The sequence below is a fragment of the Lagopus muta genome, chromosome 2 (genome assembly GCF_023343835.1).
Source record: "Lagopus muta isolate bLagMut1 chromosome 2, bLagMut1 primary, whole genome shotgun sequence".
In the NCBI taxonomy this organism is placed as follows: Eukaryota; Metazoa; Chordata; class Aves; order Galliformes; family Phasianidae; genus Lagopus; species Lagopus muta.
In genome coordinates this window covers 43,300,808-43,324,320 of record NC_064434.1, presented here as the reverse complement: position 1 = coordinate 43,324,320, position 23,513 = coordinate 43,300,808, and the positions used below count along the sequence as shown (strand labels likewise).

The following is a 23,513-nucleotide window of genomic DNA, read 5'->3' as shown; positions in this document are numbered from 1 at the left end:
TGTAGAACTGATTGCAAACATGATCTACAGAAGTAGATTCTACTGATCAGTATTACTAATGTTTTAAAAATAAAATTTATGATCTTGAAAATATTGATGATACTTGAAGTTATTTTCCAGCAAGTTGGAGCCACTGTCCATGGAGGCATCCAAGGAACATGTGGCACTGAGAGACATGGTTACTGGGCGCAGTGGGGATGCGCTGACAGTTGGACTAGATGATCTTACTATTCTTTTCCAACCTTAATGATTAATCAGTAATTCTATGGTCAATTGTTTTAAAATATGCAGTTGCACCAGGCACATCGTCAACACTACATATCTAAATTAAGCGGTGAACTAAAATGCAATCTATCATATCTCAAAAGAGCTGTTCTCAGTGCATTTTCTTTCCTCTTCCTTCTATTGAGAACTTATTGGTTTTGACTCATTCTAGCTATCAACACCTGTGCCCATTTAGGAATGAATTTCAGTACAAATCATAGTGAAGTGAATAGGCGTTTCAAAGATGCATCACAATTGTTGCAATATTTTTAGAATCTCAAACAAGGAAACAAACAACTTCAGTAAAAGTGATTTAAATAACAAATATCCTTATAAACAGCTTATCTCCTTGAGAACAAAGCATAAACAAGGCAACGAGAGCCGTTCTTTTTCTTCCATTATTAACTCCGATCACAATACGATTGGGTGAAATGTCAAGAATAATTGGAGAAAATGACAGCATAATCTTCAGCAAAAACATCTGATTTATTTAAATTGGCACTGTTTTTTTGTCTTAACAGATTCTCTGCTTGACCTTGTTATGCAAGACAGTATAGAAAAACTTCCCACTTGGGTTTGTTCTGTTATTCTCTACCTAAGTGGAAAAACTTTTTACAGTGCTTCTGTACACAGCAAACTCTGAAATGCCATGATACGTGCCACTGTATTGGACACCCTGGGAGCTGAATCTGCATTTGGCAAAGTCACATTTTGTTGTTAACCTAAAATAACAAGAATTGGATAATCTGTAGATCATCATGGTTAATGCCTTGTAACAGATACAGATCCATTCTATAGGACGTTCGTACACTTCATTTGCTGTATTCATCTCTTTTCATGCCTCCAGAGAAATAAAGTTATAAAGACGATGGAATTAGACTGATGCTTGCTTAACTTAGCACCATTATTAGTTTGCAAGCTAAGTGAAATAATAAGTGGTCTTAAATAGGAATACAAACAGGGTCATAATAAAACCCCTCTGAAGACCCCACTATCCTATGGAGATACAAAATTCACTCCCCTGGAAAATCGAGTGTGTTGAACCCACAAGGATGTTTGTGTCTAAAGACCTTTGTATCTTTTTCAAACCTCCTCTGAGTTCCTTCAGGAGGGCAGGAAGGCTCCAGGATGCTTCTGTCATGGAAAACGTGTTTGGCTCCAATACATACATGTACTTTTGACATAAGAGAAGTCATTCACCCTACTGTAGGAAAATGGATTTTGTGGTTTGTTTTTATTAACACAAGTTTGTATCAAATGCCATTTTCCTAGAGTTATGACAGAACACTCTGAGGTAAACTTGATTTTAGCTTTATCTATACAGGAATAAACAAATATGCAATAGATAGTTTATGCTGCTTACCAAATCAAAGATTCTTAAAGTTGTAAAAATTTTCCCAAACTTATGGACTTAGGGCTATTTTTACACATCTATCCATTTACAGCTTGCATTTCAGTCAGCTCACTCAGCTCCATGTGTTAGAAGCTCACTGTGCAACTTTCCAGCTACATGGGCACTACTCAGCTTCTCTAGAACAAGGAGTTCACAAAGTAAATACCTGTGAGTTGGTGGATGACATTTTAAACAATAAGAAATCTAAAAGTGTATAAGAGGATCACCTGTGTTGAAAAATATCAGGTAAAAAGAGAGAAGAGGCATTGAATACAACAGTTAATATACGTGGATATAACAAGTTATATATATATGCAAAATATTCATATGTGGAAGATAAGAACCAAATGTAGATCTCTAAACACCACATCCTGATGCTACTAACACTGGTATCAGGAAGTCATTTTTCCACATAAAGCATTGCACAATTAGTTCTATGCTTTATGTCAGTTTTTCTTCTATGGCTTATTCTGGGTCAGCATTCTTCAGAAGTTTTGACAAAATATGTCTGTGTTGACTAAACTGTATTAACTTGGGAGCTTGTCACAAGGCTGGGGAACGGAGATTTGGTTTCCTACCCAGTTAAAGGAATATAATTATTTTTCTCTTTTAAAAACAAACAACTACTTGAGAGGTATCTCTATGCTAAACTTAAGAATTAATCATACATTAATACTTGCTTCTGGGTACATGCCAGGAAACTCCAGTATTCATAACACTACTTGAAGTTATGCAAGAAAATCTTAACTGAATAAATAATGTGCAGCAACAAATCCATGAATTCCTAATCTCTTGGCTATTTGTCTAAATGCTTGATTTCTTGCATATAATCTTTGGACCTACAAACACAGCTGACCTCTTTCCGTTTAGATTTGAAATTTGGCCCAAAGTTCACATCAGAAATAGAATTAAAACATTCTTTCTGAATTTATGGTTCACCTTTTCCATCCTGAGATGAACCACTGCAGCAAGTAGTGAACTGCAGACAGTGTAATTCCAGAGTTCTATGGTTCACAAAAAATAGGATCCATAATTCAGAATAAACACATCCTCTGAGTGTTGGAAAGAAAGAAGCAGACTCAAAGGAGTCTAATTTTCCCCCGCCTTCATTCCTTTCTCTCTGCAGCATCAGCCAGCCAGTGTGGCATATGTGCTTTCACATATGCAAGGAGGGTCTAGTTTTGAAGCAGGGCATCTCCCCTTTGTCTTCCAGTACACAGGATTTGATTCCCAGCTGTGAGAGAAAACAGTCAACTTAAGGCTCACTGTCAGTAGTATTTACTCAGCATAAGAACAAATTCTATTCATCATTCATCATATGCTTGCCATCTTCCCAAATGCACAATATTGTGCACTTATATGTTATCTTGAATGAATAATAAAACCAGTCAGGCAATATATTACTTAATATATACTTAAGATAATAGCAGTACTCTGTCTTATTTTCATGTTTGCAGTCAGATGTGGTTGCATAAGTTGTATAACAAACAAAAGCGTATGCAAAAGTGTATACGAGTAATCTCAGTAGAATGCATGAAATTTTCTTGCCTTGGTTGCAAGACCAGTTTAATAACTCACCTAATTCAAATAAGGCTTTCTTTCACTGTTACACTGTAAAATTCTGTCAGTTTAATTTCTGTTTATAATTATAAAGTGAGTAGTTAGCAGCTATTAGCAGTAAAAATAAGGAAGGTGCACTAGTAAGGACAAGAATTATACTGGAGGAGTGATGAGCAGGAAATTCAGAGAAAAGTTACCAAGCAAAACACCTACAGCACTCTTGTTCTGTGGATGTGCTATTTTTGTAACTTGGGTTCATTTGAGCTTCTTAATTACCTTTTTATTCTAGACAACTGTTATCCAAACTCACTGGATGTGAAATTTGAGTCTCTTGAATCTGATTTGTGGGCAACCTGCCATTTTGACTATTGCCTAGACACAAATTCTTAGAAAAAAAAATATAACTAGTTTTTCTACAAACTCATTCTACCTAGCTAGTAGTTGAGTGCTGTAACACTTTCATAGTGAAGGAAAACGAAATATGCATTTTCTCACTGCAGGGATACTGCTAGCAGATATTAAATCAAAAATCTGGAAAATGATAAAAATCTCTAAGATGATAAGAGTCATTTAGAAGTATTAGCAATGAGGCAATAGAATTATCATTCACTGGAGTCCTCGGCGAAGCAGAAGGCAAACATTCTACTTCTTTTGCCAATGGTTGAGTTGGGTATTTGAGTCAGGTACAGAAGCAGCAATAACCTTATGTCTTTGTAGAGGCCACACTTCCCCATCTAATTCTTTTCTCCCCTGTTAACCTTTCTTCAAGGTCCTAACTTACAGTATACTTATTTTCTGGGAATACAAATTTCCCTTTTTATCCTTTATAAATGAAATGTTAACAAACTCTTAGCTTTGTAAGCTATCAAATCTGAGCTAGTTGGCTATAATGCTATAAGTGCATATCATTTGTGAAAACTGAAGGATTTGCCGCTGCTAAAAGCCTTAAGGCTACTGCAGACATCATTACCACTTTCTTTATGGCCTTGTCCATCCTCCAGACTCCATTTTCAAGGTAGGACCTTTGCTGGGGTCCCTCTGGTCCATTCCTGGCACTGGGTATGGCCCACCCAAGCCTCCCAGCTGACATTTTGCGATATGGAATGACAACAGAATTTTTGCCTTCATCTTGGTACAGACATCTTTGTCCACACCTACTGGCAATGCTGTCACAAGGATTCTTTCTTGTTCTCATGCTTTAATTATGAAAACTGTCAAGTGTCTCTATAGTCCTCCATTTGCCACCTGAAAAACAATTGTGCATACATTACTGAGGCGTCATCTGCTAATTCAAACCAGCCCGTAACCACAGGCCCACTGCCCTTTTCTTAACGTTGCCCACATACAAACACCTCCAGAACTCCCTCACAGCCTCCACAGCAAGGCAGAACTGCTGGCCAGACATAACGCTTCACCTCAGCTATGTTCCTGGCTAATATAACTTATCCTGGAGCCCCCATCCTTACGGACAGTGCTAAGACTCGCTGGTGACAAGTTTCAGCTCAGAGTAAAGCATTATTTTTGCCGTAATCACTAACCTCCCTTTGGTTTAAAAACCCACAGCCACGGGCGGGCCCCAGGACCCGAGCTCTCTCAGCTGCCGAAACACGCATGCCCCTCGCACGCCGGGACTTGTAGTTCGGAAGGCGGGCGACCGCGTGGGGCGCCGCGAGCGGGGCTGGGCTGCGGACTACAGCTCCCAGGCTGCCTTGCGCGCGGGCGGTGGGCGCATCCGCTGGCGGCGGCGTGGGCGCGCGTTGCCGGGCAGTCAGCTGGCCGCGGGGCGGTAAGAGGGCGGGCGGCGGAGGACGGCCGCGTTAGGGAGTTTGGTCGCGTCCTGCCGGTCGTCGGGAGGGTGCGAAGGCGTCCGCTCCGCTATGGCTGAGACTATTGCGGACACCCGGCGGCTGATCAGCAAGCCGCAGAACCTGAACGACGCCTATGGGCCTCCCAGCAACTTCCTAGAGATCGACGTGGGCAACCCGCAGACCGTGGGAGTGGGCCGCGGCCGCTTCACCACCTACGAGATCCGCGTCAAGGTGAGGGCGCGGCCCGGCCTGGCCCACCCGGGGCCCTGGCGCCTCGCACGGCTGCGTGAGGCCGAAGCGGGACGCCCTGCGGCCCGGGGCTGCTTTCTGGGCTCGGCGGGGCTAGTGGCGGCCGCCAGGGCTCGGTCTGGGAGCCCGGGGGCGGTGGGCTCCTCCTTCGGCTGGACGGGAGGCCCCGCCGCTGAGCTGGGGGATGATAAAGCGGCGGTTGGTCCCGCAGCACGGCTCTCTGTAGATAACTGGGAACGAGCGCTGCGAGGTGCGCTGCTGCTGGGTTGAAATACTCCTCTAGGACGTACGTTGTGTGGCTGATTTCATGTCACTAGAAGAGCGTGAGCTTTCAGCTGAGGAGGTGTAACGTGGGTGGATCTACATAGAGAAAAGAGTTCGTGTTCAGGATTGCAGTGCTCTCAGCATGCTGTAAAAAGTGTGTAAACAAGCCTAGCAGACAGGCCAGGTTAAACCTAGCTTTCTCCTGAGTATATGAGGAAAAGCTGTGTGAAGCTATTGCTGTGTTTCTCATTCCTGATGTTTGTTTATGTAAACAGGACATTGGAGGAGTGGGCAGAAAAACACAGTGTATGCAGGACACTCAGTGCCTGTGGCTAGCAGGGACCTGAGGCAGGTTGCACTTGCAGTCTATACTGCTGGGGATAAGTTGGGTTGGGAAAGACAACCTCCATGATTTGACCTTTCTCTGTAGTTTGTGATTGAGTCTGCTGTCTTGTAGCTGTCATCGTTGAAGCTGCTCAGTAATAACTGCCTGAAGTAGAGACCTCACTGATCTCTTGCACATGCACTCAGGCTCTGCAGTGTAAGTTCTGCTTTTAGTGAATGCCACAAAGTGTACGTGCTTTTCTGGCATAAGAGGCTTAGGCTGACATCTGCCTTCTTGGCCATTAAAAGTCTTCAGATAAAACTAAAACCTTGTATGTATCTTCAGGTAGTAAAGGTCCATGTTTTCAGCTTAGTGTAATTTTGCTTAGGAATGCAAAATCAACTGAGACCTAAAGATACTAGAGAGGATGCTGCTTTAATTATAGCATTGCTAAATTGTCATTCTCTAGTTGCTATTATTAAATTCCAGGATACATCTGTATGGCAGGAGGAATAAACTGAAATGCAACTGTAGCTTAAATTTGGCTTCTGTGTAAGGACAAATTGGGACTAGCTGCCTTGTGTTACGTTATGCTGTGATTATCAGGGCCTCAGCTACCCTCTTAGCAGAAAGAAGGATGCAGCTTTTTACCTTGCTGATGGGTAAGATGCTCTAGTGCCTTAAGTTTCTTATGTCTTTTCTTTCCACGAGTCTGAGCATCTGGAGTTGCTGGATCCAAGGCGTGTAATGCAAAAGAGCAGTCATAGCCTTGGTATGTCCTTGAGAATTACAGGGAGTTGCTTGGGATTAAAAAATAAAAATCCAACTGAAGTCCTTGAGGTTAAAGAAAAACAGGAGGCCAGGTTTCTGGATTGCAGATGGGTTAAAGTAGCCTATTTAGGGTAGAAACCTTGAATCCCTGTTGTAGCGAAGAGCTAGAAGTGACCTTAACATACTCTGTAATGATACAGTGACCTTCTATTTTTCCTGCTAATCCAGTTACTATGTAAACACTTCCTCCTTCATCTCTCTTGCATGCATCTTTGTGCATAGGTACACAAAACTATCTGTTGTAGTACATGATTATGCCCTTTCCAGTTGTGTATTATTGTACATATTGTGTCCTTGATGTGTATTCTGATGGGCATCATGAACTGTAAAGGTGAGTTTTGTGTTTCTGCATGCCAAAGGCTACAGAGCAGGTACTGCAAGTCATGCAGAATGTTTGCTATCGTCCTTTATTTTTTTTCTCAGATGGACACAAACTATATTGCTAATATGAAAATTTCAGCATGAAAGTAGTTTGAACTTGAACTACTGCAGTATTGCTTTTCTAAAAGGTAGATCTTGCACTATAATCTGCTTGTTGAGCATTACAGTCAGGAGCCACTAGCTGGTCTCTGTGGTTTGGTGTCTTGTTGTGGTCACTGAAAGTAGTAGCTGATGTTCCCAACTTTCCCCCAGCAGTGCTAGTAATGTCAGCAGAACAAACCTGAGGAGATGGATTGACATACCTGTGTTGCATCTGGAAGACTTTGTTTTAGGCTGTCGCCAACACTGACATGTGGAGTGGTGCAGGAATGAATGACTAAACACCTAGAAAATTGTGGTTGAAGCTATTGGACAGCTTTACCACGTGCAGATATTATGTAAAGGCAGAAACAATGTCACAGAAGATGCTGAGAGTCATTTTGGTGTTGAAGCAATTAGACTTGTGCCATTGTTATGGTGCCTTCAAACCTGGTTTGAGGATAATTCTATCTTTATTGCTTTGTCTGGATTTCAAGATTTAACTTTTTTTAGGAAGACTGAGCTTGATAGTGAACTTTTGAACTGATGTCTGATAATTAATGTTTTGCTAAAGGTACTTATGTGAGGCTTTGCAGGTTTTTGTCATCACCTGTACTGGAAAGCTTTCTGCTAGAGTTGCAGCTGAAGCATATCTGCTGTTTGGAAAGCAACAAGTGGATTGATTTCATGCTTTCTCAGTTTGCTGTATTCTTCAGCTTCTGGTGACATCAGGCTTGGAAAGCTTAATAGGGAACCCAAATGTGTTTACACTGCTTAGCAATATACTACTGGATAAGCAAGTTGGTTGTATTTCAGTATTTAGAAAAGGTTTTTGGAGTTTACCTCTGTGTTGTGGTAAATATGTGGTACGTGGACAGACATTTAAACTTTCCTGTGCATACTGCAAGTGCAAGCTTTATGTAGTGGTTCCAGTGTGGCAGCTTGCTTAACAAGTGATCAGTTACCTGTGTGGTTTTTGTTTTCTTAGCATTTAAAGATATGGTCACAGATATTGGAATCTTTCAGTAAAAGTTGTTAGGTGGGATTAGCCAAAATATTGTCTTCTGATGCTGTGCTTGCATTAAGTGACGTTCTTTTCTCAGCAAACTGAATAAGGTGTCGATGGAAAACTTTTCACTGCAGCAACCAGTAGTGTTGCGCAATGTGGCAATATGGGACTATACTACTGCAGCAGCATCGTGACAATAAAATCAGATATCTTGTTCAGTATTGGTAAATGATGGAAAATGCCATCTTGTCACTTAAGCGTATTACTAAAATAGGAAATTTGAGAGGGTAATGTTTTTGACAGGGTACTTGAGAATTTGCTTTCTGTCAGCAACATTAGGCAGTGAGTTCATACTATCCTGAGATATCCTTTGTCTGCAGGCTTGGGGTAAACTAAAAAGGAGAATAAAGTAGTTAGGGCATGAAGCTTCAAGTATGTTTTCTAAGTACTGCTTGGTAAATTAGTCATCTAAAGTTGTCTAGATGACTTAGATCTTGTGCAATGGTTAAAACTGATACAAAGGAACAAGATTGCCTATTAAGCCAATACAGCAACGTATTTTATTGCCCTTGCCCCTTGATGAGAAATGTGATTTAACAGTTAAGTTCTGAATGGAAATATACTTGATGTCATGTGCAGTTTCTCAGGAGTCTTTACTCGCTTTTCAATCTGTGGGGAAGAGCACCCTCTTCTCTCAGAGAGCAAAAGCTATCTTTAGACATATTTTTTTTGTTAGTTTTACCTTTTCAGGCCTACACGTCAGCACACTTCAGTAAAAGCATATGTTACTACTTATGGACTCTAAGCTAGAACTTTTTCTGAGTTGCAGGAAACAAATCTAGAACAAATGACATATTACCCTCTTAGAGCATATCTTCAGTCTAATCCAGTTCCGGGTATTACCGTACTTATACTACAATTGGGAGCAATAGTATTCCTGGTAAGTGGGTCAGCAGGAGCATCCATGCTCAAGTGGGTTCTGTGCAACAACCTCAGTAGCTAAATCCTTTAAGGAGACAAGATTTAAGCTTTACAAGCCGACTTTGATCTCAGCAATTGGTGACACTTCAGAACCGCGCTCCCATGATAACAGCAGTGCCACAGGAGGTGAGCATGTAGGTTAGGAGGACAGCAAAGCATACAAATACACAGGAACTTAATATATTTGGAAAAATATGTATTAAACACAATTCCTTGTAGAAAGGTAACGTGGCTGCTTTGCTTCCAGATGTGACACACATTACTTGAGTGGAACTAATGCTCCATAAGGCAGCGGTCACCTTTTCTATATATTTTGTATGAAGGCATCTGTGGGCCTGCAGAGATACGATGATTGCTCCAAAGGTAATGCCTTGCATTATATTGTGTTGGCCCACAATGTCAGAGATGGATGTTGAGGGTATGGCAGTAGAGGTTGAACATTCCTGTCAGTGTTCTGCTACGTTTTGTTGCTGTGTGACAGATGGCAGCAGAGGGGCAATTTGACAATGGCATCTGATGTGGAAGGATGTATGAAGCAAAGGTGCATCATTGAGTCCTTCTGTATGGGGGGAAAAAAAAAAACTGGTGCCCTTGACATTCATTAACGCTTGCTGAACATTGATGGAGGCTGAACAGTGAATGTGAACACGGTGAGGCAGTGAGTGGTGCTTTTCAGCAGTAATGGCAGCAAAGTGGAAGACAAACCATATTTCAAAGAGACCATGCACAGCTGTTGCACCATAGAATGAAGAGTCTTGATCAGCACATCTGTGTGAATCAGCAGATTACAATCAGGGAACTGTGTAAAAAGCTGAATACTGGCTTCAGTGTGTTGGAAATAATAGTGGTGATGTTGGAATGTTGCAAAGTTTGTGCCAGGTGGATCCCACAAATGCTCACACGTGAACAGAAAGAGCACAGTATGCAGGTTTGTCATGATCTACTGAACCAATACAAAGCTGAAGATGACAGTTTCCTGGAGTGCATTGTTGTGAGAAACAAGATATAGGATTACCACTATGAGCTGGAGTCAAAACAGCAGCCCTTGGAGTGGCAGTGTGCAAATTGTCCGAACAAATAAATGGTTGAAGACACCACCCTCAGTGGATAAAGTGATGTGCACAGTCTTTTGGATTAGGAAAGGGGTGATCTTTCTGAAATTTCCTGGCATCAGTTATGTCATGGTGCTATCTAAGGTGAACGCTTGAACTTCCCTGAGTAAGGTCAGAGAAGAAGACAAACCTTCTCTTGCAATGCAATAATGCCAGGCTACATACCAGTTTGAAAATTATGGGGCACATTGCCAGTCTTGGCTGGACTGACCCATCGCACTCACTGTATAGTCCAGATTTGGTGCCTTCTGACTTCCAAGTGTTCAGGCCAATGACAGATGGACTGTGTAGGTGTGTGGGAACTGCTGAATCACTGCCTGAACCTCTGACTGACCACCTGAGGTAAGCAATGAGTCAGCCCTGGGAGCACAGGTGAAGGCAATTCACCTGTGCTACTGGAAGGAGTGGAGCCTGGCTGCACCTCTCCTAGACCTCATTCCAGTGGGGAAGGATCTCTTCTGGAGATTGCCCCTCTGAGAGTCTTCTCAGTGAGCCGAGGACAACGGTAAGCTTTCCATCCATTCTTCTTTAGCGTGATAATCTGTTTAGCCTAACTTTCTTTGTATATTTCTTAATTATAACATCTGTATGTTCACTGATTATACAGTAGGGGAATCTTAGCAATGATGCCATTATATCCAGCTGTGAAACAGTGGCTCACTTCTACTAGTGCAGATTTTTGAGGGTGGCATGCAGGCTTTGTTCATTGCTGGTGAAAATACATAGTTAATGGTGATTGTTGACAGATAATGTTTTGTAGCTAAGAATATGCTCTATCAAGAAGCGTTATTGTGTTCTTCTTTTTTGTTGTAGTTTCCGTAGCTTTACTGTCAGAACATCACACATGCTTGACTGCATAGACCAAATGTGGGGAAGGAAATGAACACAGGCTGTGAAGTGCCTGCGGTGTTAAGAATAGTATTGGTCTGGAAGGATTGGGGAAGTAAATCACTGTACTGCTAAACTTCAGTTTCTTTTGAAATTTTTTGTCATCTTAAACCAATGTGTGTTGTTTTTTTTTTTTGTTTGGATACTGTATTTGTACTCCAGATTATTGGTATTAGTCTGAGTTGAGTAGTTATATTATCAAATCAATTCAGAATGATTAATGAGCAGAAGGCCCATGTTTTACCTGTGGTGCTCTCGAGCTAGCAAATGTGGTTTTGATCTGTTTTGTCCTTGAGCCATAGCAAATTTCCAGTCCTTGAGGTCAGCAGGGGTTAAAGTTGTAGACCTCTCCTGCCAAGGAAAGAGAGTCCTCTGGTGCTCATAATTCACTTTAGTGTCATTCAGCTTTATGGCCTGTGAAGCTTGTGGTGGGGTAATGACTAAACACTGACTCAGTGCGGATATGTTTAGGGATGCATAGTCAGCATGAATTCTCTATACTGCTGCAAATTTTGTATCACATTGCAAGAGTTTAATGCTAGCTAATTACTCTTCTAATTCTAGATACTGATACTAATTGTGAATGTTTTTAGACTTCAAAGAATAAAAATGCGGCGATTCAGGTAACTTTGTTCTATAGCCCAGGCACTCTATACATATTTACAAACATTAACAATTCTCTAGAGCAACAATTCAGAGCATTAGCTGAAAATCTAAGGAATTCCCAGGATACTAGCTAAGAAGACCAAGAACAGGCATGTTTTCAACAAACTTCTGAAGCAATAAAAGTAGATTTACAGATCTATTCCATGCATTTGCTCTGAGCAGCTGATTTTTCTGTGGAGTTTTTAATTTAAACTAAACTCAGGAATCTAATCCAAAGGTACTGGACTAGCTTGATGTTGATGTGTGTTACTGTGTAAATAAAATAACCAAGTCTTTGAATAGCCCTTATTAGTATATTAGTTTAACTAGTGACTTAGGCACTTTTTCTTTCTGCTCATACAATGCATGCCTTGATTGTCATATATTGAGTGCACTCTAATACAGTGCTGAACAGACCAAATCAAACAGAACAGTGTCTAATCTTTGTAGGACAGATGGCTGTGATCCAGGTAGGCATGTGATGCCAGAGTTTTTTTTTTATGCATCTTTATTTTTAGCTGGCTTGTTTAAAAAAAAAAAAAAAGTTAACAGAACAGTTAAGTGGTCTTCTGTTTTTCATCCGATGAAATAAATAGCACAGTTTAAATTGTGGCTTTGAACTGTAAAGAAAATATGTTGTATTTTTTTTTCCCTTGGTATTGCAATACCAATTATTCTACTGAAGACTATTCCAGTAAGTACAACGCCATGCTAGATTGCTGTTGAAACTTCTTAAGGTGAGGATCACAGAATCACAGAATTGTAGGGATTGGAAGGGACCTCCAGAGATCATCGAGTCCAACCCCCCTGCCAAAGCAGGTTCCCTACAGCAGGTCGCACAGGTAGGCATCCAGGCAGGTCTTGAATATCTCCAGAGAAGGAGACTCCACCACCTCCCTGGGCAGCCTGTTCCAGTGCTCCGTCACCTCACTGTAAAGAAGTTCTTGCACATGTTTGTGCGGAACTTCCTATGCTCCAGTTTCTGGCCGTTTCCTCTTGTCCTGTCATGATGGAGAAGCCCTCATCTTCTTGGTGAAGTGAGGAAAGGGGCAGCAAAACTGCTGCTGTGGACTTTGAACTGTTCAAGATGCTGGTAGAGAGGGTCCCTTCACATTCAGTCCTGAAGGGTAAAAGGGCCTGGAAGGCTGGTCGTTCCTCAAGAAGCAAGTTTTAAAGGTGCAGGAGCAGGCTACCTCCCAGTGCCACAAGATGGGCCAGTGGGGAAGAAGGCTGGGGTGGATTAACAGGGAGCTTTTCCTGGTGCTCCAGGAGGAGGAGAATCTACCTCCTGTGGAAGAATGGAAAGGCAGCTCAGGGCCAATACAAAGAAGTTGTTAGGGCATACAGAGAGAAAACTAGAAAGGCAAAAGCCCAGCTTGAACTCAACTTGGGTATTGGGGTAAAAGAGTATAAAATTTTTTTTTAAAATATATTAACAATAAGAAGAGGGTTAAGGAGAATCTGTCTTTACAGGTTGTGGTAAACGTGATCACTGTGGATAAGAAAAATGCTGAGATTCTCAACTCCTTCTTTATATCTGTCTTTAGAAATCAGACTGGTTATCCAGGGTACTCTACCCCTGACCTGAAAGTCTGGGATGGGGAGTAGAATAAACCTCCCATGATTCAGGCTGCTTTCCATCATCTCTCAGTGTTCCTGATCAGCCGGAGAGATTCCAGAGGATTGGAGGCTTGCCAGTGTGGCTCCCACCTACAAGAAGGGTCATAAGGAGGATCTGGGAAACTACAGGGCTATCAGCCTGACCTTGGTACCAGGAAAGGTTATGGAGCAGATCATCTTGAGTGATATCACAAGGCATGTGTGGGACAACTTGGGGATCAAGCCCAGCTTGCTTGACCAGCTTGATCTCCTATGATCAATTGACCTGCCTGGTGAATTTACTAATTCTTTGTCTGAATGTGTTCTCTTTTAAAATGAGCCCATTTGGTCAGATTTGTTTCAGTGTTTTACTAACTTTTTGGTGTGTAAGATACCTACAGCAGGCCTGGATGCCAAGTGCACATAAGGGAAAGCTGTAGAATTTGGCTTTGATCAGATGACTGATTTTTAGAAAGCATGTATGAAAATAAGTCTTGATATTCACTTCTGCTGCAGGGAAAGAGGCTTGCATTTGGTGAAGCACATAGCAAAAAGTTTAAACTTGTAGTGACCTGAAGTCTAGAGCCTGCTTGCTTTTGTACTTGTTCTTTGTTTTGTTTTGTTTTTTTATAATTGTAGGAGATGGGCAAGTTGCTGCTTATGTCTAGTCTGGAAGGAAGCAAAGTGTGCAGGACAGAGTGTCTGCAATAGCAGTGGACTGCTGGAGCTGTTTTTTGTAATGAAGAATGGTGGGGCTCTTGCATTAAGAAACCTGTAATACTTTTTCTCCACCCTGGGACTGCTTACTGTAATCCCCTGGAGCTGCCATTGGCTGCCTGTAAACATAGCTGGCAGTGTAGGTTCCTGACAAAGATTGTGGTTAGTATGGTGAGATGGTGAGAAGCTTGAATTTAGCTTCTGAGAGTCAAGGCTGCAAACTTCTATCACAAGTGAGCTGAGTGCTTTGTTTCATTCTATTTTAATGGAAATGGAGTAGTATCAAGGCTACCACAACCTACTTGAAAAGACAACATCAAAGTAGGTGCTATGGCAACAGTGCTGCTTTATTCTCAGTTTGTTAAGAGTAGGAGACATGAGCAATGCCGTGCTGCTGATTAGTGCAATATTGGCATATGAGAAAATGAATCAAATCTGCCTTAAACTGCCCTAGTTAGCTATGGTTGTGGAGTTCAGCAGTCATGGGGGGGGCTAGGCTGTGCTGATGTGCTGAGTCAGTCTTGTGGAGTGTCAGTGTGCTCTTTGAAGGAGCCCAAATGCTCCTTTTTAGTTGAATTTATATCTGGTAACAGATTCATAGGGACAAGTCTGGCTATTTGCTGAGTTGTTTACTGGCTGGGTGGGTTGATTCAATCTGGATAATAGAACACTTAAATGATTTCAGTAGAGTACTTGATAGTATTAGAGCACCTCAGTTGTCTTCCTGCATTTAAATTTGTTTCTATACCAGAATGGCTGCACTGGAGTACTGTTGTGTATGAATTTGAAGCATAGTGTTGGCTTGTACTCATTTGCTTGCACTCTGCGTCTGCAAATCTCTTCAGCTGCATCTGTACACCATTTTAAAACCTTCTAACTGGACATATCATAGGAATTAACCATAGTAGCAGCTAGAAGACTGGTCTGTGGTCATCCAAGCTGCAGTCTTAGAATTGTCATTTGCTTCTGAAGTGACTCTCCTGAGCTTGGGGTTAGACTCTGTAGTTTGAATGTTATAAACATAGCTGAAATAGTTTCTCTGCAAATGCAGGTTTTGCCCTAAAATGCATTAGTAGGCAGCTGCTGCTTCCTGCTGTCAGTTTGTTAAACACCAGTCGGATGACTTGATTGTGGAAACTTGCTTGGCATCTGAGTGGAGGAATGCAGGAGTGACTTAGGATTTGATTGTTATTTAGATTTTTAACGAAGTAGTTGAACTTGGCAACAGTTCTGACAGTGCTTATTCTAGTGCACTGACTTGGCTGTTAGTTCACACAGCAAAATAAAATTGATAATTTTAGAGTATTCAGAGAAAGCCTAATGGGTGTGTGTGAATATTCTGATGAAGAAATGATGCTAGACAGCATCTCTTTTCTTAGTATCTTTCTATACTTGGTATTTGGGGCCATTTAGAACCTCTGCAGTTCTGGTTTATTGGTCCTGGAGTTATGATTGATCTGCAGTTCTGGTAATTGACTTGCTTGTCTAGTGTATTTGATAGCATCCAATCCTTTCAGATTAATAACTTGCATTCAAACTACTAAAGAGACTGGAAATTTGTTAAAAATGGTTTTGATTATAAAAGGAGACAATTATGCTGTAGAAGAAACAGTTGTTACAATAACTGTGCTGGGTGAGCTGTGATCCAAAGGCTGTGCCAAACCGGGTCATGAGTTTCATGACAGACTGTGCAGATCAACAGGCCAGAAAATTGAGGGAGGAGTTTATAAAAATGAAATTGGCCTGACTTGAAGTTTTGTGTATTATTCTCATCCCCATTCTAGCAGGCGAACAGAGCTAATACAATGTTCTGAATAGCCACTGGCTCATTGGTAGCTAAACAAAGAACTATAAAGCTGAGCATAACTTTTAATACACTGCATGGCTCTGGTGCTGACGTTTTATTAGGAACTCAAGTTCCTCTTGACATTTTTTAGAGTTGTCTGCAAAACTCTGGCTCAATGGTTGCCCATGCTTCAGCAATTGACTGGCTTGTTTAGTGCGGGTGGAGGCATATGAAAACCCCTTGTTACTGAAGGATGAAGTGGTCTGCTCAAACAGGGTAGCAATCCTGCATTAGAGAGGGAATGTACTTCAGGTGTGAATATAACCTGACTTAAAAATGGGTGCTTAAGATGTAAGTAGGCTAAGCAGTGTAGAAGAGAATTCTCAAATTGCTTTTTTACGTGAATCCTTTTAACAGCTGCATAACTAAAGAACAGTAGAATTTCTGGAGGAAGGAGAACTGCTGCAGTTTGGACTTAAAGGAACATGATATTTAAAAGTTGATCTTAGCAGCTCTGAGTTCATATCTGTATTGAAGAGCAGTGGATGTAGTTTTCTTTTAGCATATAGTTTGAAGTCGTATCAGTATAATGCTAACCTTTTAGTATACATGAACGTTTTCAGTGATGATCAAAACTGGGGAAGCTTATTCACCTTGGAGGGAAGGTGAGCCTTATGACTGTTCCTTTCTCCAACCTGCTTGCTTGACTAGTGTGTTAAAAGTTGACAAGGAATGCAGGAGGTAAAATGAGCTGAATTGGCCCTTCTATCCCCGCATTATACCTTACAGCCTGATATGTTGTTCAGAGATTAACTTTTTTAGACCTTATGCCTATAAGCATGAAAAGAGTTCCTGAAGACCTGGGAACTTATGTTTATCTGCTATTATTCTGCTGTAATCCTTCTTGTAAGTAATTTGATAAGAGAATGGAATATTTTTTGCAGATGAGAGCCTAGATGTTAAATATTATGAAGGACTTTCTGTCCAAGACACTAACAAAGAGTTGATGTTATAATGTGCAAGGCTGAACTTAGTTAAAAAGCCAGTAGCTGAAATTGGAGAAAAATAATCCACTGCTTCACTTCTGGGAATCTCCTTCATGCACCTTTGGGGACCTAGATTCATTCACTCTTGAGTAGAGTATTCTTATTTGGATGTGTGTTTATAAAGCCTGAGTTCTGACATAATAAAATTGCATTCAGGTCTATTATTAGCCAGCAGTACAATGAACAATAATTGCCTGGGAATGAGATCCTAAATGCTTTTAAACATTCAGCAATATGAGATTTCATTATAAAATACTGTTTTGTACTTCATCTGTGAATTGTGGATTAAATAGCATCATGTGAAAGTACCTAACTAACTTCTCAATTACTTTTGAACTGCCCCAGCCAAAAGCTTGTTATTGACAGGCAATAGCACAATGGCCTGCAGTCATAGGCCTGCCTGGTGCCAGCAATATAGCTTGGCAGTTAAACCTATCATGAATAGCCAGAAATGTCACTTGATAGCTACGTGTAACAGCCCACAAATGATATTGTTCAGGGATATCCACTCAAACTGGGACCAGAAGCTGAGTGGGATGTTTAAGCCATCCCACTTTAAGGTACTAGCTGAAAGTAATTTCTGTGCTTCTACCAGTAGAAGAGAACTTTGTATAATCACAGTTAAATCTTAGTATCTGAGTACTCCTCGAAAGCTTCCTTTCTAGATGTATGAGACAAAGCTGGTGAATATGTGGTCTGCCAGCAGTCCTTATTGCTGGTTATGCATGGAATTTATGGAGCTTTTGTCTTGCTTATAGCTGATCATAACTCCTATGTGAACTTTTCTGTAACCCCGTCAACAGTTTGCCATCATTATTTGAAGTGTAAATGTCGTTAAGATATTGGAGCTTTTCTTTCTGGGAACATCATTTTTGAGTGTTCTTCATGTCTGCTCTTTAGGTGTAGTTTAGATAACAGTGGGATAAATGTGCACCCCAGGATTAATATATACAAATTAATACAATGTGGTGTGCAGCATTATAGCCTGACTCGCATTTGATGTTTCTCATGGACATTAGAGTTGAGAGCTGACTTGTCTAGGAATTCTGCATCATGAAACGCTGCTTGGTTTAAGTTTGAGATCAGGTGGTTTTGCTACATTGAACGTTGTGTTGCATCTCCTCTTTGTAGGCTTCCTTAGAGCTATCCAGATTAGACAGATCTGCTGACAGATCTTCAGCTTCATCTGTCCTGAATGGATTCGATGAAGACTGTAGGACTTGCCTGCTTTGTTCTTAACGATGTTGGAGACCTTGTTGCCTCAGGTGTCAGAAAAGCATAGGAAACTTGGCTAATTCAGTATGCTGGCACTTGAAACGTTCCCTTGAGCACATTAAGAAGAGCCTGAGTGGATAAAGAAGGCTTTTTTATTCTGACTACCTCTCTCCAGTGTGCATATATTGACATTGAGAATTTAGCTTTTGAGAAAGTAAGGCTAGCAGATACCTGTGCAACATTGGAAACATTGCAAGTGATGAGCAAATCTACTCCTAGACAGTATGACAAAATGCCAGTTAACAGGATGCTGTATGAATGAAAGGCCTGCAGTTGAGCAGTTTGAGACATAGCTTAGTTATGTAGCGTACAAAGGGATTTATCAGCATTTCTGTATGGAGTGTTTCTCAATACCGTTGTGTTGTTGCTAAAGCAGTGCTAACCTTTAAGATCATTTTTGTTGATTCTCTTTATGAAAGCTTCATTCTCATCTAATCAGGATGTATTTCATTTCTAGACAAATCTTCCTATCTTCAAATTGAAAGAATCTACAGTCAGAAGAAGATACAGTGACTTCGAATGGCTAAGGAATGAGCTGGAAAGAGAAAGCAAGGTGGGTAAACTTAAATATGAACTAAGTCTTCATGTACATACAGGGAGAACTGATAATGAAATGTTACCTGTATCTTATGAAGCATATAGCTACATCATAAAGCTGATGTTGCTGTTCAAAACTTCCAGAGCTAAAAGTATGTTTGAGGCTTGCTGAAAGACTAACACAGCTATTAGCTGTGTAATGGCACTGAATTAGAGTTGATCAACTTAAATTCAGTTTATCAGTATGGGCAATTACTGTTCTTCTCTAGTCCTGTTTTCCTTCACTAGAGATCTGAATGACGAATTGGGTCCTCTAAAAGGAAGATGTGGCACAGGAGTTGTATAAATTTGCTTACAGGCTGCACTTAGGACACATTTCTAAATGTTTCAGGTCGTGGTACCGCCTTTACCGGGAAAAGCTCTTCTTCGTCAGCTCCCCTTCCGAGGAGATGATGGTATATTTGATGATTCCTTTATAGAGGAAAGGAAGCAAGCTCTTGAGCAATTCATAAACAAGTAAGTATTGAGTAAGTATACGTGGAGATAAACTCAGAACTGAGCTATGTAAAATGGAATTATAGCTGCTAATCTGTTATGGTAGCTACACTAGGTGCAGTAATTGAAACTTTCCATAATCTCACAATAGGGCACGTTAACATTGCTCATCCATTATTAGGTTTGGATATCTTGATGCTTACCTGAACAGCTAAAGTGAATGCTAGTGTTATAGCTAATTTATGCAAATTACTACTAAAATTATAGCATTCAAAATAGTTCTACTTTTCACTTTGAGAAGGTATTCTGCACTAGGTGAATAATGAAGCTTACAGCGGTTTACTTCAATTGCAGGTATGAGGTACTATCAGCTCATGTAACTATGCATATTTTTTGTAATATTATAAGAATCTTTCTGAAAATGTAAAAAAAAAAAAGTGCTTGAGGTATGTATATGTGTAGTTTGAAACAGACATTTTAAACTTTGTCACTGGCTTGCTAAGGGTAAGTAGATATATCGGTAATAAAGACCTATTTCTTGCTCTACCACCTGACACTACTAACTACTCAGCATATAGTGATTTTTAGGAGCTACTTTAACCTCTTATGCTGTAGGTCCAAATCACAGAATGATTTGGGTTGGAAGAAGCCTTAAAGACCATCTTGTTCCAACCTGCTTACTGTAGGCAGGCATATATCCCATGGGATTGGACTGCCTAGGGCCTCCATCAACCTGGTTTTGTATGCCTTCAGAGATAGGGCATCTGCAGCTTCTCTGGGCAATCTCTTGTAGCTCTTCCCCAGTCTCTGAGTTAAGAATTTCTACCTAACACCTCTTTTTTAGTTTACAATCATTACCTTTTGTACTATTACAATATGTAAAAGCTTATTTTTTTTTTTTAATTATGTTTAAATACTAGAAGGCCACAATGACATTTCTTCAGAGCTTTCTTTTCTTCAAACTGAACAATGCCAGCTCCCTCTGACTTCATAGAAGAAGTGCTGTAGCTGGATAGATGGAATACTGTCATTTCCTAGTTTGTCAGATCTCTAAAGCCTATATTGTTCATACCATCTGGTTCTGGGTTTTTTCATCATAAAGGATTTGAGCTTGTCAGTTCCACTAATATTTTAATCTTGTTCAATAATAATGCTGTTTAATGGGAATGGGAGATGCCCTTCAGTTGAACAAGATCTTAATCTGCTCGTATATATCTGATTATAGTCAGTTTTTATTGATCAGTTCAGGCCTGTGGCTTGGGGAGTCACAAGTGAATGACTAGTTTACTGGAAACTAGAATTTGCACAAGTCTTCACATAGTTGCTTGCTAGTTCAGTTTGGGGGTATTTCTAATATTTCTGAGCAAATAAAATGCTTCCAACTGTTACTTCCCTGTTTGAAGACAAGTGGGATGAATTTCTTGCACATTCAGTTTTGCTTTTATGGTACATGAAGGCAGATGTGCTTTGTAAGGCTGTATGATAACTGTGGAGTTAGAACTGTCATTCAAGCAGGCTCGGGACTGTCCAGTTTGGAGGAACTGTACATACTAGCACTGAGTTTATCGACATGCACAGAAAGAACGTGGCTGACATTCTAAAGCAACTGATAGGGAAACAGCTTAACTCAAATAGCTGAAGAACATCTCAAAGAAGAACATTTCAGTATAGTTGATAGAAATGGAGTGATCAATTTGCTGATAACACTTTGAGTCTTACAGGCAGTGATGCACTGATCTTGTGGCAGCATGAAACTTCTTGGTCAATTTTCTTTTCCTTGAAAGATAGAAGCAGGCTGTTAGTGTAGTTACTGATGTAGTAGCAGACTTGAGTACATCTGGAAAAAGACTCATCAGGCAGAACTTGGCTATTCAAGCTCATCAGTCTATTCTAATGGTTGTATTTGCTTGAGTTGCCTATGCCAATTAAAGTTTTAAATCATGTAGCAGCTTTTAAGATTCTACAAAGTATTCTGTGCTGGTGAACTTAGCCTAGAGTGGATCTCGCATAATGTAGTTACAATACTGCATTCTCAAAGCTCATCTTATTCAGTGCCTAAGATAACTGGTAGTGCTGCATCCAGGGAAGGTGATAGTGCACCAGCACCAGTTCTTGATACTCAGGAATATTTGGATGACTGTTGTTGGGAAGTTTTAGACAACACTGAGCCTTTTTGAGCTTTTTTGAGCTTTTTGAGCCCTAGTGGGCCAGCTTGCTTGCAAAGCCATTGATACTACTCACAGTGCCAGGTGCAGGTGTAGGTATGCTGCAGAAGCCTTTTCTGCTGGAACCTAACTTAAGGAGGCATGAGAACTTTGCAAGTGTGTCACCTTAGTGAAGAATACTGAGGGGAGGAAAAAGAAGTACAAAATGAGGTATTTGTGTGAAACCAAGAGCTGGATGTGAGATCAGACCTAGTCTGGCAGTTCTCAACCACCAATTTGTACCCTTCAGATGAGGGTGAAAGAACGTAGTCTTTGTCTTTTCCTGAGTTTTTCTTTGAACTTAAAGGCAAACGATTTAGTCAGATATGAGTAAGAAACCCAAACTAGCTGTTCCAGGCTGTTCTGTGTTTTGCTTCAGACTGCTGCCTATTTACTTGCACTTGTTAATGTTGATAGGCTTTGACTATTCTCAATGCAGTCTATCGGTGCTGGGTAGCAGAGCTTTGCTTGTTAAGGGGTACCCTCAGTAGCCAGTTGTGACAAATTAATCAGTCCTGTGGAGGAATAAACACTACTAGATACAAGTGGAGAAGGTGCATGTAAATTCTCTAAAGTACTGATGCTGAGCCTCTGAAGCTGTAATTTAGTTTTGTGAATAATCTTCCATTTAGAGCAGACATGTTCTAACAGATAATTCAGTTTCAGCTTCTTTACTAATAAAAAGTAGCTCGGTGTAGTTCATACCTGAAACAAAAATCTATGATAGAGATGTTATTCTCTTCTAGAACAGACAAACTCACTCTCTTTGCTGTGTTTCATATCTAAAGACATCTTCAGTTAACAGAGTGGCCATATCTGGTACCCTTTGGTTAAGCATCAGTGCTGCTTGTGCATACTGAAAATACGACTGTGGTAATGTTCTGCTTTAAATTGTGTCAGGGCCTGCAGAAGACCTTCACACCCCCTGGTGGACTAACTATTACTCTGTCTGGTCCAACTAAATGAAATCAGACTAAGAACTGATGTGTTAAGCTGTTTTTAGAGACTTATTCTGTGTCAAAGGCATCAGGACCAATAAAATCAGCTTAACTTGGCTTAACTTTCTCACAGAATGGGTACAATCAAAGCACCCTCTCAGCTGCAGGTAATGGATAACATAATATGCTTCCTACTGATCTGAGATGACTCAGAGTTCCTATAGGCTAATTTAATGCCGGGGAGAATGGCAAGTCTTGCCAGACATCTTTGTAGGCACCGACAGTAGCTGGAAGTGGATCTGTGCTGAAGAGCAAGCCCATAGGTTGTTGGTGTAAAAACCCTTGCTACTGGCAAGCTGCAAGTAGGCTCAGTTTGTGAGTACTAACGCTTCTTTTTTTTTCCTTCCCCAGGGTTGCAGGCCACCCACTGGCACAGAATGAACGCTGTCTTCATATGTTCTTACAAGATGAAGTAATAGACAAAAACTACACACCATCCAAAATAAGACATACTTGAATTCTGAAATCCTTTCCAAACATTAGTGGTTCTTATGCTTGATTTTTAAGAGGTTGTAGTTTGTCTTAGCATGCTGAGGATAAACAGGCACAAAGTCTCCACTAACATCAGTACACTGCTTGGTCTTTGCATATACTTTATAGCATCTCACTTGTCTTTTAGCTTAATCCCTCTGATTCAAGAGTACTATATTATGAGACCATCCACCCCTTGCAATGTCTCACAAACCTTTCCACTCACTTGCAATGACTTAACAATGTTTACTGACTTGGCCTTACTTGAACTTGCACAGTTGTAGTGTCACATGTTCACTTGTATTTGACTAAACTGCTATGCTTTCTGAGGTAGTCATTTGTCTGAACTTCTTTAAGAGACTGCTTTCTTTCTGATAACCCTATGTGAGATACACTTATGCAATTGTCTTCAAGCTTGTAAAACACTTTATACTGAAATAATGAGGGAATTATCTTTATATTCTGTAAGAGGAAAAATCAAATTTATATACTAAAATAACTTGTCTAAAAGTTTTGAAATAAAAGTGAAAATGCACTTCAGGTGTTTGTCACTCTTGACCTTGAGTGTGGACTATCTCATCATTGCTGAGAAGCAAA

The 23,513-nt window shown here is 40.6% G+C and overlaps 1 protein-coding gene and 1 long non-coding RNA gene across 2 annotated transcripts; one reads left to right on the top strand and one right to left on the bottom strand.

Annotated features, from left to right (window-relative positions):
• Positions 1-600: 600 nt before the first annotated feature.
• LOC125689904 (uncharacterized) lies at positions 601-4,890 on the bottom strand. The gene is made up of 3 exons (XR_007375449.1): positions 4,756-4,890; positions 4,188-4,462; positions 601-2,891 (listed from the first exon to the last, which is right to left on the bottom strand). It is a non-coding gene; the product is annotated as an uncharacterized LOC125689904 (long non-coding RNA).
• A 78-nt stretch (positions 4,891-4,968) lies between these two features.
• SNX3 (sorting nexin 3) lies at positions 4,969-23,451 on the top strand. Its single transcript, XM_048937651.1, has 4 exons — positions 4,969-5,256; positions 18,669-18,764; positions 19,140-19,264; positions 22,797-23,451. Exons 1-4 carry the CDS (start codon positions 5,095-5,097, stop codon positions 22,900-22,902), a joined length of 489 nt encoding a protein of 162 aa, XP_048793608.1. The 5' UTR covers positions 4,969-5,094; the 3' UTR covers positions 22,903-23,451.
• The last annotated feature ends 62 nt before the right edge of the window (positions 23,452-23,513 follow it).

Excerpts from the sequence above, each read along its gene's own strand:
- SNX3 (XM_048937651.1), top strand. The coding sequence starts at position 5,095 with ATGGCTGAGACTATTGCGGACACCCGGCGGCTGATCAGCAAGCCGCAG. Across the intron at positions 5,257-18,668 it reads CCTACGAGATCCGCGTCAAG|ACAAATCTTCCTATCTTCAA; the intron begins GTGAGGGCGCGG and ends TTTCATTTCTAG. Across the intron at positions 19,265-22,796 it reads CTTGAGCAATTCATAAACAA|GGTTGCAGGCCACCCACTGG; the intron begins GTAAGTATTGAG and ends TTCCTTCCCCAG.